The 14,649-nt window shown below is 39.7% G+C and overlaps 1 protein-coding gene across 1 annotated transcript in view; it reads left to right on the forward strand.

Annotated features, from left to right (window-relative positions):
* The window catches only part of SCAI (suppressor of cancer cell invasion), a 41,972-nt gene extending 27,796 nt beyond the window's left edge, over positions 1-14,176 (forward strand). Inside the window, exons 10-18 of the mRNA XM_086625032.1 lie at positions 197-298; positions 1,091-1,192; positions 2,823-2,901; positions 5,032-5,131; positions 5,601-5,682; positions 10,573-10,645; positions 12,201-12,374; positions 12,593-12,693; positions 13,807-14,176. Coding sequence (XP_086481158.1) covers positions 197-298; positions 1,091-1,192; positions 2,823-2,901; positions 5,032-5,131; positions 5,601-5,682; positions 10,573-10,645; positions 12,201-12,374; positions 12,593-12,693; positions 13,807-13,956 — 963 coding nt within the window. The 3' untranslated portion in view covers positions 13,957-14,176. The remainder of the gene's footprint in view (positions 1-196; positions 299-1,090; positions 1,193-2,822; positions 2,902-5,031; positions 5,132-5,600; positions 5,683-10,572; positions 10,646-12,200; positions 12,375-12,592; positions 12,694-13,806) is intronic.
* The last annotated feature ends 473 nt before the right edge of the window (positions 14,177-14,649 follow it).

Raw genomic sequence — 14,649 nt, forward strand, 5'->3', positions numbered from 1 at the left:
TAAATAGACTTTGTCCTCTGTGAGCTCTGCTAAAAGTCATTCACAGGTCTTTCAGGGACCTGTCAGTGTCATCTTTGAATCTCTAGAGACAGAAAACAGTCTGTCTGGTATGCAGTTGAATCGCTTATGTGGATAATTCCGAAGAAATATTGCCTAATCTGTATCTAGCACAATAAACTGTATGACTCTCTTGCAGGTCAAGTTCAGTGAATTAACAATTGATATGTTCCGAATGCTACAAGCACTTGAAAGGGAACCAATGAATTTAGCATCACAAATGAACAAACCTGGAATGCAGGTAAGTTCCATTTCAGTGACAAACCAGGCAACATATCTTAACTGGAGTTGGTTTGTTCGTTGGTTTGTTTTAAACGGTTTTAAATACTTCCAGTATTGTCACTGTGCAAAGCTGGTGTAACTCTAACTAGAAGTTAGTGAAGAGGAGCTCAAACCTGTGGAGTTTGATCTGAGTAATGTCTTCCCCCCGCTTCTGTTTTTCTCCTTGGCAAACCTTCAATAGTGAAAAAATAGCAGAAACAAATATTTGGGCATAATTTCACAAACAGTTTACGTTGGTGTAGCCAAAGTGCTTCTGAAGGGCTCCCTGCCTGTCCTTAACCATATGCACTCACCCTTTCCTTTGTTTTCACTCGAGCAGTCATGCAGCCAGATAAGTTCATCAGCTTGCTAAGTCATCTGAAAGTCAAATATCTCCTTCAGAGAAAGCGTAAAAAATATTTTGTCTGGAGGCAAAAGGAAACGTGTAGATTTTTTTTAAGTTAATTGAGATGACGGGTGAATTTTTTCACTCTTTTCTTGGGTGATGCTTTAGAGAGTAAGAAAGATTTAGGTAAATTACAAAGTTTACAAATTTAAATAAGGGATAATATAAAGTTTTGGTTCAAATACTGTGCCTCTTGCTTTACAGTGTAGTAGGAAATGCAGCATGGGCAGACCATTTGTGTGGGAAGTATGTTGAAGATGAACATTCTAATAGATAGAAATTTAGAGGGTTGTGAAACTGCTTTGGCAATATACAGTTGTTGGATCTTTTTGTGTCGTTTTTTGTTTGTTTTTTTTTTTTTAACAGGAGTCAACGGAGAAACCAGCCAGACGGGAAAACCCCCATAAATATCTACTTTATAAACCAACTTTTAGCCAGCTATATACATTTTTAGCAGCATCATTTAAGGTTTGTGAAATTGGTGGATTTATTTGTAACAGAAAAATATCCAGATTGGTATGTGACACTGAATAAAACGTGATCGAGATAATCTTTTATACTTCAAGATAATGAAGCCGTTTTGGCCCTCTTAAAATGTTCAACATGATCTTCAGAGCAGATGGAGATACTACAGACATGTGTAATTTATATAATAAAGGCAAATCTGTTGATTGCTGTTAAGGGAAAGAAAAAACCTCATTTTAAGACAAAACCCCAGCTTGCTGTTTTAGAGCAGTTATATCACTGCTAAGCTACTGCCATCTTCAAAGCGGAGCTCGAACAACTCCCGTGCCAGCGGTCTCAGTGCCAGCTGGTGCATGGCAATACTATGGAAAGCATTGAGTTATGTGAGGTAATGTAATAGTTACAGATGATTTAATCTTATCCAGTAATTTTATTTGTGTGTGTGTAGGTACACACGCGTATATACAGACATTTATATTTATATATACAGACATATATATAAAAATAAGCGTTTCCTATACGAAGTTTATCTATTTCCTATATATATGTATTATATAGGAAATATTTCTTGAGATAAGAGATCTGGAGAACAGAAAAATCTTAAGAGTGTTCTTCTTCCTGTTGTGCCAAACACAATCCCGACTCAGGGAAGGTATGTCAAGAAACCGTTGCTCTTAAGCGCTGTGTACCTGGCAGGTCTCCAGTTCTGTGTCCCATTTGAATTCCCTTTCTCCTGCACATGCTATATTTTTATCTGCCTGACTTATTTAGTTACCCACTGCTGTCTTATGTAAGTAATCTATACATTTGTAGACTTTTAGTACAGTTGCTGTGGTTAATTTAATAAAGTTGCTGGGCTCATTATGCTTAATTATGACTGTACAAGTCAGCAACTTAGGATTTAGTAGTAAAACCAGAACATGGCTCCTATAAAGAAACAAGTTTCAATTTGTTTCCAGAAACAACTGTAAAGAAACAGCTGGTGAGGTGAAGGAAGTGCATCCTTATAAGAATTTTGGGTGCCTGCATGCTAAGCCTTTTGCAGAAATTAAAAGCATGTGTTGCCTCATGCAGACAGCCCATTAGAAAGGTGGAAAATAGATTTCTTTTACAGGTCTATACGGAAACCTGGATGTGCTGTGCTTGTTGGCCAGCTGGAAGGGTCAGGTAGAAGAGGCAGATGTTGCAGACTCTAGGGTATTTGGAAACAAAGATCTTCCTTTAGGATCTCAAATTGTTTGGGAGTTAGGGTCTGCGTGGATCTTGGCAGCTTTTGGTTTCCATATCTTGGAAAGCCTCAGATCTGGCTGGAGAGTAAGAGAGTCTGAGGAAGTGGAGGCTTTTCTAGGGCTGCTCGAACCTCTAATACCAGTCTAGGGGTCTGTGTGGAAAACAAGTAGGAACGTAGAATCAGTTCACCTTTTTGTCTGTGTACTTGCCTATTTGAAGGGGTGTACATGGTAGGGAAGGGTACGTACACGTGGTAGGGAAGGGTACATACACATATGAAGAAGAAAGTGAAGAGAGGCCAGAAGCAGGAGTAGCACAATGTATTTGTGAAGGTGATGACTGAATATTAAAATAAACTTTTACATTTCTTCCCTTGCCACTCTTCTCTTTCTCTGAATTTCAGGAGCTGCCTGCAAACAGCGTACTGCTGATTTACTTGTCTGCCACGGGCGTGTTTCCATCAGGTCGTTCGGATAGTGAAGGTACAATAAAGGAATGCTCCCTGTCATGAACAGGGCTTGAATTCTCTTTATGTTCCAGGACAAGTGACCGAGAAAGATGTCACAAAGCTCCGTTTAAAAGACAAGTCAATTTTATTCTCCTGTCTGCTTAGTAAGATAGCCTTTTTTTCCCCCAAACAAAAGTTAATTCCTTGTGTTTTAATTAGTGTGCATTAACCTGAGACCTTTTCAAAGGACATACCCAGTTTTTGATGCATCTGAAGTATTAAAAGCTTCACCAATTTTGAAGAGCACATGGCTCAGTCGATGCATCAGTGGAAAGTTAATAAAATAAATGGCACTTTGTGATTCTTTCCAAGCTCCAGTACTACAAGAACATACGGTCAGGAGATGGGTGGTGAAAGGGCTGAAGCGTCTGCAGGGACTGTTGAATTTGCACGCTTGTTAACCTGACAATTCAAGCCCTTCTCATGATTTTTGACAATTCCCCTTACCTCATCTTCCTGTTCTTTGCAAGCTAGCAGAATATTTGGATGCAGCTGCAATCTAAAAGCTGAAAACTGGTTGGCTGAAGTAAACACAGTCAAAAGATCTGTTTATATAATTTAAGGAAAAAAAAAAAGTTGTTAACATCCTAAATATTGTACACGCCTCATCTGTTTGAGACTTGCATTCCTTTATAAGATGCATGCCTTGTTCATCCCAATGCATGATTTATAGAGCTCTCAAAATGTTAAAGCGAAAAAAAAAAATCCCTGTCAGCTTTGGGTTGTGGCAGTGATTTTTTTTTTTTTAAATGCTTTTAACATTTTACTTTTTGCTGCAACTTGGTGATAGGTTCTAACTAAACCGTGTTCTTCAAAGCCTGTTGTGTCCACTTCACTGCATGTATTGTTTCAGCTTAATACCTTGCTGTAGAGGCATCCAGGCTCTGTCATCTGAAGAGCTGCGTAGTCAGACTTCAGTTGTCATGAAATGAATCCCATTGCAACAGCATTCTTTTAATAAGGTGTAGTCTGTACAGACCAAAAAGTGCTGCCTTATTAAAAGGGAGAGCAGCTGCAGGTCGCGCTGTTTGTCGCCCGTAAGCCGTTTGTGCTTGACAGATCATGCGAGACATTTGTAACAGAGCTAAATTAATGTATGTTCTGTTCCTGATTTTGTATTCTCAAAGCTTCCCTTAAAACGGAAAGGTGTCTTATGTATTGAAACCTGAAAAAACGCATTTGGTGGCCAAATATGAGTCAACCAATTCTGCAAGTGTGTAACAGAATGAGGGAATCCTAGTACTTTATTTTACTAACGTTAGTGACATTTCATACCCATCTCAACAGCAGAAATGTTTTCTGCTATCTCTAGCACGTGGTTGTTTTTTTGTGTGTGTGTAGGATTTGCTGTTTTTTATAGCATTACTTTCATCTTTGCTTTCCATCAGACAGTTAGGCAGGTAGCTCACTTGTGCAAACTTAGCAGAATATTTCTTTAGCTTACCTCAGGAACACATGTCCAGGCTGTGTGCATTTAAAAATTGTGAATTCTGCGTTTGAAATCTTAAAAAATAAACATTTGCTGCAGATTTGAAATCTGATTAAAACTGTTCTGTCTTTTCTAGGAGTATTGAAAGCATATTAATTCTCTGAGCTCTCTCTCTCCCCTTTGCAGTGTTACAACTGCAGATGATAGTATTCTATCTGAGAGGCTACTGGGTTTTTGATTGATTTAGTCTTATATTTTGATCAAATTCTGAATCTAGCATATGCTAGCTCATACAGTAATTTTACAAAGGTATTGATTTTCCTGTACGAAACGTGTAATTGGTGTTAATATTTTTGCAATGTGGCGTCACAAGAGCCAATATTTGGATCTTTTTTATTATGTTTGTGGATAAATAGCAAATAAATAAATTAGAAGTTATGGAGTTGCATTGCTTGCTTCTATTTGATAGATGCTGAAACTACTGAAAATGCATAAAATTGAATACGTAGTTGGTAAAGTCCCCATATTCCTCCATCCTCTCCTTACAACTGCAGTAGTTCAGAGTCACGTAGTTTTCTGGGATTTGTGGTTGCTTCCTCCCTTCATGTATCAGTTAAATCCATAACAGAGGTGAGTTGCCTCTGCTAATTTTAGCTTTCTTTTTGCCATGTGTAGGTCCGTATGATTTCGGTGGTGTTCTGACAAACAGCAACCGGGACATTATAAACGGGGATGCTATCCACAAGCGAAACCAGTCTTACAAGGAGATGCACTGGTACGTTCCGTGTGTGTGACAACTGCAAATTCAGAAGAATTTGTCTTTAATAGAGTAAAATGCATCAAAGCCTCTTGAATTCAAACTCTTCAGTGCAGGACATCATAATGTAGATTAGCTTGAAGTTGAACAATTCGAAATTAATGTGCAACTCTAAATGATTTAACCACTCACAAAGTGTTACTATGACAATGTAAATTCTTTGTTACTGGAAGAATTCAAATTAATGGTGGATGACTTCTCAAGAAGATAAACATCTCTTGTTGGGAAAGAACTAATAAGCAGTCCAATAGCCCATATTGCAGAGAACACCACATTAGTTTTGCAGTTATTTTCTGAGGATGACTCTGAGGACCAGGGCACGGGGAACGTGCTTGCTTTTTCTCTGCTGCGTGTCTGAGCAATCTGTGCACTGTCCCAGCTTTGCAGCAATTCTAGCACTCTGTGAAGTGTCCCTTTCTCTTTCCAGTCTTCACCCTGGAGACCTGTACCCCTTCACGAGAAAGCCCCTGTTTATCATTGTGGACTCTTCAAACAGTGTCGCCTATAAGGTAAGGCTCTTGAAGGCAGCTACTCACACGGTAGGATACAGTGTCAACCCCTAGTTAGCTTACACTTTTAACGGGCTATTTTTTTAAACAGTTTGTATTCAGTCTTTCTTTTCTTTTGAGGTTGTGCATGCTAGTCAGGATCTGATCCTATGAATAGGAACAAGAAGGAGAAGCACATGAACAGCCGCTCATTGGAAAGTAATAAATCCTCCTGGAGGGAAAAAAGGTTCAAGATTTCCAAGGTCTCTGGTGGGAGGTTTATTTTTGTTATATACCAAAGACAAATCTTGGTGTGTGTGCATGGGGGAGGGAGATAACTAATCTACTTTTTTTTTTTCCAGTCGTCCAACACTCAGTTGCTTTTAAGCAACAGAAAGGAGTCAAAGCATTGAGCCCGATCTTACAAAACGCTGGTTGTCTGTGTCTGAAAAGTATCTGAACCAAGGAAATAACAAGACTCAAATTAGCATCCAGTGTTACTGTAGAGTGGTGTATGCTTGGACAATGAGCCTCCTTCCTAGGGTGCTATGGACTTACAGTAGAATTGCTCCATGGCACATCACCTTTGGGAATCTGCAATTCGGGTAATACGGAAGCAGGCGTTTTCAGTCTCAGTTGCCAGTTGCATCTGGATAGCATTACGACATTTATTTTGTTCATGAATGGGATATTAAGAATGTGCTATATCTGGGGAAAGTGCCACTTCCTTATGTCTTCCTTTTTATAGCTCCATTACGTGCAGCGAGAGCAGTGAGCGTTCGCAGCTGCGGTTAGCGGAGGAGTAGGGACGTCTAGTGGCCAGATGAACTTGTTCAGTATCCCCGGTCGGTGTCATCTGGTTTAGAGGCATTTGTTGGCCAACGAGAGGTACTAAATCAGGGTGATTCACAAGAGTTCTGTCCTGACCAGTGGAACTTTTACCTGACAGTCTTAAAAATGCTCTGTCCTCTCCATAGAGCTTTGGTTTGTTCTATTGCAATGCGTTTCAAAGGGCTTTTTAAATACTACTGCATTTAACTTCACCACGCTATATTTCAGTGCAAATCTGCTTTTTATTAAATTCTCTTCCCCATTTGAAGGGAGTGAAATACAATTAGAACGGTTTACTTGTCTATCTGAGAAAATGAAGACTTGGTAGGGATTTATTTGCCTCTGTTCTTTCCTGACATTCATTCCAGTATAACAACAGGAGGGGATTGGTTTTGTTTCAGTGTGAAAAGTGCAGCTTGGGTTTGAAGTTTGGTTTTTTTTTTGTTTTGCTGGGGGATTTTTCACCCCCTTCCTCTCCAGTAGAATTGCTGAAAGTTGTCAAGTGGATCAGCTCTGTAAGAGAGAGTGAGGGATTCCTGGTGATCCTTAACTCAAATACAGCTCTGGACATACCAGGGTTCTGAGGACAGTTTAGAGCAAAGGATCTTTTTTGAGGTGATGGATTCCCACGTGTAGATTTGTTGCTCTTGTGAGAATAACTGTCAAGTGTTTACAGTAGAACTTGCTCTTTGTGTTACATTTAAATGTGATAATTGAATTTTCTTTAGCTTTGCAGGTACACAGTAAGCAAAACCAGTAACTTCCATTTAGTTTCTTTTCATTTTTCTGCAGTGAACTGACCATCAGTAGTGTAAAATACACCAGTGCTCCATCTGTTAAGTGCACAGAGCAGCTGGTATGAGAGAAGTCCAACCCTACCTGTGTGTAAGGAGTATAGAAATGTGAGTTTTGGAAGTATTTCAGGATTATGGAAGTGGCTGCTAGGAGTTCTGACCCAGATCAGAATCATGTGGCCATAACTGTGAGGAATCTAAAAAGAGAATGAAGGAAAAAAATTAAAAAAAAGAGCGTGGACTCCTATTTAAAAAAATATATTCAGCATTTGAGAATGCACATTTACCGTGACAATCTATTGCCATTGAACCCAGGCAGATAGATGTGTGGGGATGGGTTTAGGTGTTTTGTTTTGTTTTCAGCTAAAGGTAGATGTCAGAGCTCTCAATCTCAGTATTTTCTAGCCTTTGTAAATCCCTGTTTGTTGTTCTGTGTGCTTACGTGCTTGGTTCCTTGTCACCAGAACATACTGATAGGGCTGTCCTGTGACTGTCCTCTGGGCGTGTTGTGAGATGCTTTGTAGACTCAAGCGGTGGCACAAACAAAGAGGTTCTGTGCAATTGTGTGAGAAGTTGAAGTCAGTGTGCTGACTTTTCCACATGGCTGCTCTGATCTTTTCCAATAGGACTGTAGCTATCCTGACATTTAAATGTCACTGCTAGCAATGCTGGCAGTCACAGCAACTGCTCACACATCTTTTTCTACAGCCCGTTTCTGCTCTTCTGCACACGTTCTCATCCTCTCCCTCTCTCTGGAGGGCTTAAATGGTGATGACTGAAAGTAAGTCCTGCCAGGAAGTGACTTGTCAGTTTGTCAAATCAGCGGCACTTGAACAGCTTCCTCCCCTATATATTTAGCTGAAAGTGGAAGATAACTGCAAATCAAGCATATCTACTTAAAGCCATGAATTTCTTTTCGACACTGACATTGAAATATAGATGGCTGTGTTCTTGAAGGTTACCACTATATACGTGGATGAAATAATACTTTAAAATCAGTATCTTTTTGTCTCTGCGGTTGTCTAAGATTATGGTCAAATGCAAAGTCTTAAATAAACCAAGCCAAAACAAACAAAAAATACGGCCAGTAAGAATGCAAGGCCTGTGTCAGTAATGCGGTATGAATACTCAGCTTAGTAAAGCTTACATGTGAAGTGACTTCTTCTGGAGATGACGAGTTCTTTTTTGGAAAGAGATGTATACGAGACACATTTTAAAAAGCAGTAATGCTTCTGCTGGAAAACTCGAATACCGAAGTAAAGAAAAGAATCAATTTTGAAAGAAAAATGTGTTTCACCCGTTTTGGATTTGTCCATATTCACTGAAGAGTAGGGCATTCCTTACCCAGAGCTGCACCGACATTGATACTGCAGGGTAGGTTTTTCTGGTGCATCTTGTTGTCCTCTGCTCAAGCCATGGCTGTAACGTGCTCCTGTTCCTTTGTGGCATGTCCTCCCACAGTGCTGTCTGTGGAAATCAGGAGCGGAGGTGGTGGCGGTGGTGAGTGAATCCTGGTGTTCCTTTGGGCTGTGATAGACAGTTGTGTCTGGGCAAGAGCTGAGACAGGTCCCTGGAAGCTGGAGAGTCTTTTTCTCCTGGATCTGTAGTTCACAGGTAGCGACTGGCATGAGCAGCTGTCTTCCAAAGAGCACGTTCCCTGTTAAACTGTGTAGTTTCTCCCTTTGCAGGACTTGCTAGCTATGTTGACTTAACCTCTGCTGGGATAGAGTCCAAAATGATCTCAGACACTGTCAGTGAGTAATACCTTCCCTGAGATATATGAGTGACCCTTGGTTTTGCTTTATAACTGTAGGCAGTGTTTAATTGCATTGTCATTTTCACTGATGGAGCGTGTGGAAACTCTGCTTTGGTCTCTAACTGGATGATACATGATGGAATTCAACATGTGAATCTGCTCATGCATCCCGAGCATACATGTTACTTGAGAACATTTAACCTGCCAGTGTGTATTCAGTTCAAATTGGCAATGTCTGGGGTGACTCCTTCCGGAGTTGTAAATTTCTTTATAGTACAGTTTTACTAATTACTGGGTTGGCCTGCAGTTACTGTCTGCACGGTCGTAGTCTTTGTTTCTTCATTAGAGACCAAACCTTAGCATCTAGCATTATAAATCTCCCTTAGGCCTTTAATGAAATAGAAGGGGGTTTAGGACTAGTCAGCACTCTGTCAGATGTGGGAAATGTTCTGTTTTGATTAGACTGGATTACTGTCTTTAGTATTTAACAGACTTGGATTAGATTAGCTCTGTGAAACTAATTTAATTGAAATATACAGTCCAGAAAGGAAGGTTCCATTTGAATTAAGCAGGAGCTGGAAGGAGTTAAAAAATGAGCTTTTTGATGATTCTACACAAGCAAATACTTCTGGCGATGTATACTTTACATTCGTAACCTGACAATTTTAAGAATATAATCTGCATAAATATGTGTTGCACTTGTGTGCCCTGGGTGCAGGCTTTGAACGCGTGCTCTAGGGCTTTGCAGGTTTTAAGAAAGCTGTTTTGGTGAGACATGTGGCAGACAGCTGATGAGGTTGTATAAACGCAATTATTTTTTTCCTTGGTGATAATTATTACCAGTCAGTATAGCTACCAGATAGACACACAGTAGGACTTTTACCGGGTAAATGTTGGTGAAACTGGACAAAGGCGTTATTTGAGGTTTCTGGAGACATTCTCGTGCAACAGGACACTTAAGCAATATTTAAGGTGCTGGTGGAAGGTGCATGAGTATTGTAAAATGAGGATTCAGTAGAGCAGATGTTAAGGTTATGACATATTTACTTTAAAGGAAACTTATTTTAAAACTTTCTCCACTGGGCTCTTCTGTTTCATCAGAAATAGTTCCTCCTCCTGGAAAGAAAAGGGGAAGTAAATCACTTTGGATAGTTCGGCTGGTATTGAAGAAAGACACTAGATCTATTCTGTCCTGAAAGCCAATGGCTTTCCTTTTCATTGCAGAACATGTTTTTTTTCAAGTAAGATATTACTGCATAAAGCCATATTTCTGTGAAATAATTAGTGTCTGCTATCAGTAGCAGTGAAACAAGAGAATTAAAATTCCTTTAAAATGTAACGGGTGATAGTCCTTCTGTGCTGTCATCTACAAGTAAGTCAACTTGTCAGCTGTATTGCCGATGCTGAGCTGTGTGACTGGCATTCGTGTGTTCTCTGTCATGGATAGTCTTTGTTTGTACCCTAAACCTGCTGGATATTCAAAAGCAAGCAAAGTGACCATCGATACTTCAAAATTCTTATCTGTTACAGAATTTCACAAACTTATTTGGACAACCACTGGTGTGCTTGCTGTCTCCAACAGCATATCCAAAAGCATTACAAGGTACGTGTAGTACTGCGTTTCCTAACAAGTTGCAGTTGCATCATAATATCTATCCCAAACAAATATAACTTAGATTCTTCAGGAAAAGACAGCTTTTCATCACTACATAATCCAGATCATACATAAATCAGATTAACATTCCCTGATCTAGTATAATAAAGTTTAGTTACTGTTTATGGCAAATAATTTTTTCTAACAATGATGATATTTCTACAGTTAGCTTCAAGTGCCAGGAGGCAAAGTCTCTCCTACACGGAGGCTCAGAAAATTGGCTGTCCAGTGCTGGGATGTTGATGATGGTGAGCACTTTAGGTAGCTTTATTAGTCCCAGAAAGTGAGCAGAGTTACTTAAGGTGTCAGGTTTTAAATGCCAGGTGTAGAGCAAAGTCTTCTCAGATCTTGTTCTGATTTTGGAAGGTAAGTTAAGGAAAACCATTGGCTTTGTACGCCCTGAGAAGGTGCGTTTGTAGTAGGAGCAGGCAATGAAACGTTATATTCTTCAGTCCTTGTGACTATTATAAAATACAAATCATTCCAGACTTGCTCATTGGAATTTGCCATGTTAAGGTGGTTATCCATCACAAAGACCCAGTACAGAGGTCTAGCTTAAGCCACATAGAGCAGTGTTAAGCAAGTGTCATGAGAGAATGTGCAAGAAGTGGAAGCTTCTCCTTTGTTTTGAAATAATTCCTGTTATCTAGCTGAAACTTGAGTAAAAAATAAGTACTGTAATAGTGAATCCTGTTTAAACAGAAACTCTGAAAAATAGAACTAACTTTATAAAATACTGGATGCTTATATTGTGTTTCATGGACTAGTCAGAAAAGTCTTGCTCTAGTTCTGAGGGGGTGCTACACTGTGCACTAGAGCACTCAGCTGAACCTGACTGAGCCCCTCTGCCAGGATGGTGTCACACCATGCATGCTGGGTGCCCTCGTCCTGAAAGAAAACCCCAAATGCACCAGAACAAGGCAGTAATCCTTGCGGATGAGGAAGTGGCCTTACTGTTTGGGCACATGATCTTACGTGCATCACCTTTCTTCTCGACTTCCCAGTTGACTGGGATGAAGCTCGGACCTCTGTGTATCATGTTGAACTGCACGGAGTAAATTGGCTTTAGGATATTATTATGCCCAACAAAAGGACAACTAGGTAGACTATAGGTTCAACTGGCTGGTTTTTTGAATAGAATAAGAATGTCCATGTTTAATACTTCTCTGTAGGATTTATAATCAGTATCTTCTATTGGTTGTTTCAGTTATGACTTTTGCATTCGAGTTATGTGCTCAGAATGAAGACATAGGCCTCCCACAGTTAATGAGCTAATCTCATTTCTCTTGGTGTTAATGCACATCTCCAGTAAGCCTTTATTGCTAGTCACTGCATCCTCTGGAGAATAGACCTGCCACAGAGGAGAGAAGGTGTAACTAACACAAGGGAGTAGTTCCTCTGTTACAGAATTTAGTGGGTGAGCGACTTCGTTCTGTGGCAGGGACAGCTTTTCTGTTTCACGTGCCAAATGCATCTCTTTGTCTATTGCTTTATTTTTTTTTAGACCAGTCGCAGCGGGGTAGCCTCTTCACACTCTTTCTGAACAATCCTTTAATGGCATTCCTGTTTGTCTCTGGATTGTCAAGCATGCGCAGAGGACTGTGGGAGAAGTGCCAAGATTACCTTAGAAAAATCAACCGAGATATTGCCCAGCTGCTGACCCACTCCCGATCCATAGGTACGTGCCCAAAGATGCACAGCTGAACCATGCAACTTAAGCAGATGCTGGTTTTCTTGCACAGCCTTTCCAAGGGACAGAATAGTGAATAAGGGGAATGCACAAGCATTCGTAGTGATTTCCTCCAAGTCTCCTTTTTTTTTCTTTTTTTTCTTTTTTTTTTCACTTTTTTTTCCCCCAAGCCTTGCTAAACTGAGTTTTCTTTGCCTTCTCTACAGATCAGTCCTTTCTTCAGTTTTTTGGGGATGAATTTCTTCGCTTGCTTCTAACAAGATTTATCTTCTGTTCAGCTACTATGAGGATGCACAAAATATTCCGGGTATGCAGGGATGTCTGTCCCTTTGTGAGAACAACAATCCAGTGCATATAGAACTGCACTGCCTCGGGATGGAAGAGTCTTAGGGCTGAGCTTATCCCTGTGACTTCAGAAAGATAACTGATGCTCACATGCTAGTGCCTACAGCTGGTATTGAATCTCTGCCTTTGTATCACTCCTAAAGTATGAAGCTTTTGCCTTGCTGAAGCCTTATTCTTCTGCATAAGTAGCAGACACACTCTAGTTCATTTATGTCACTCTGAACAACCCTGTCTGCTAGAAAAATTCCTCTTAATAATTCAAGATTATTATTTCTACACAACTAAAAAGGTGTAGAACAAGAATGTAAAAGAAAGTGAGGAGGAGTGGGACGTTATTGCTGGAATGTATCCTAGTGTGAATGGATTTCGAAAGGTCTTTGAAGTGTAAATTAATAAGCTAAACAGGAAGATGGTATTTTCCCTCTCTGTTGGTTAATGCTAGGCCAACAGTGAAGTCTGCTTCCAGATCTAAACCATTTTATATATGTGAGTGTTGGCATATAAACTGCCTGATCCATTTTAAACACTGCAGAAAAAAACAGAACTTGAACACTGAAAGGTACAGCATTCATCTTGTCCAACTGCAGACCTCTAGTGGCTTTCTAAGCCTAAGTTAGCTACCTAGGCTTCTTTGGCATCAGGGAAAAGAAGCAGATCTTCTGCTAGTGGGGACAGATTTGCTCCCAGTGTCTTAGATATCCGTTTTAGGATGAGATGAATCTCCCACTGGAGATGCTTACATGTCTATAATTTCAAGAAATTAATTTCTCCAGCCTAGTAGGTAAGTATGTGGAAGTCTTTCTGTCTTTTTTGGGTGTTTTTTTTTCTCTTTTGTTTGCAAGGCTTCTGTGAACATATTATTAACCATCTTAGATGAATGGGCATTTGTATTGCCACTATGATTATCTGAGTCAATGGAAAGAGGAAACTGAAAATCCTAGAATATTTTCTCTCTATGTGGCATGCTAAACAGATCAGGATACCTCTTAGGTGAAATTGGCCTTTTGCAGTCTTCTTTGTAAAGGGTGTAAAAATAAATGAATGTCTGATTCTCTTTGTTTTCACTGTCATCTAGCAGGAGACCCGAAATTATCCAGAATCTTATCCTCAGCTGCCAAGAGATGAAACGGTGGAGAACCCTCACCTCCAAAAGCACATTTTGGAGCTGGCTTCCATACTGGATGTTAGGAATGTTTTCCTGGAAAACACCCTCGATGACTATTGAAAGAAACTGTCTTACTGCAAAGGGGTTTCCCTGGCCACAGATTTTGAATGGTGCAGTTTTATAATGTGAAAATCATAAAGGAAGTACTTGATTTTATTTTTAAATTTAGGACCATTATTTTAAAAAGTAAAAATAAACAGCTGTTAGTTTAGCTGTTCCATTCTTTATGGGGTCAATTTTATAAGCAGAAGTTTTCATGTCTTTTAAATGTTAAACGAAAGAATCACTAGAGGTTTATTTCTGGTCTTGTGGCTATCAACCACATTTCCAACAGCTGATCCTAAGCATAGAAGTATTATTGGTTACCTTTAGCCCACATTTGTGGAAATCCTTTATTTTTATACAATTTTAAGAAATTGGAAAAAAAAATCAATAGAAAAACAATATTTTATCCCCAAAGAGTCTGGATTTGAAACGGTAAAGATGGACCCACACAGTGCAAACCAACAATAGCAATAAAAGAGAGTCCTTCATAACAAATATATTTTTTCAGTCTTAGGCAAGTAAGTAGCCAAAACTGTGGACAATTAAATTGCATTTGGAGCAGTGGGGTTGAAATGAAGTTGTAAAGATACTTAATGCTCCCTATAAATTTGACACAGCAATTTTATGTGTGAACTTGGTTCTGCTGGCCAAGGACACAATGCCACTCTGCCCGCTTGGTGGGGTGGGTGGTTAGCAGACCAACAAATG

The sequence above is a fragment of the Tauraco erythrolophus genome, chromosome 22 (genome assembly GCF_009769465.1).
Source record: "Tauraco erythrolophus isolate bTauEry1 chromosome 22, bTauEry1.pri, whole genome shotgun sequence".
NCBI classification, from domain to species: Eukaryota; Metazoa; Chordata; class Aves; order Musophagiformes; family Musophagidae; genus Tauraco; species Tauraco erythrolophus.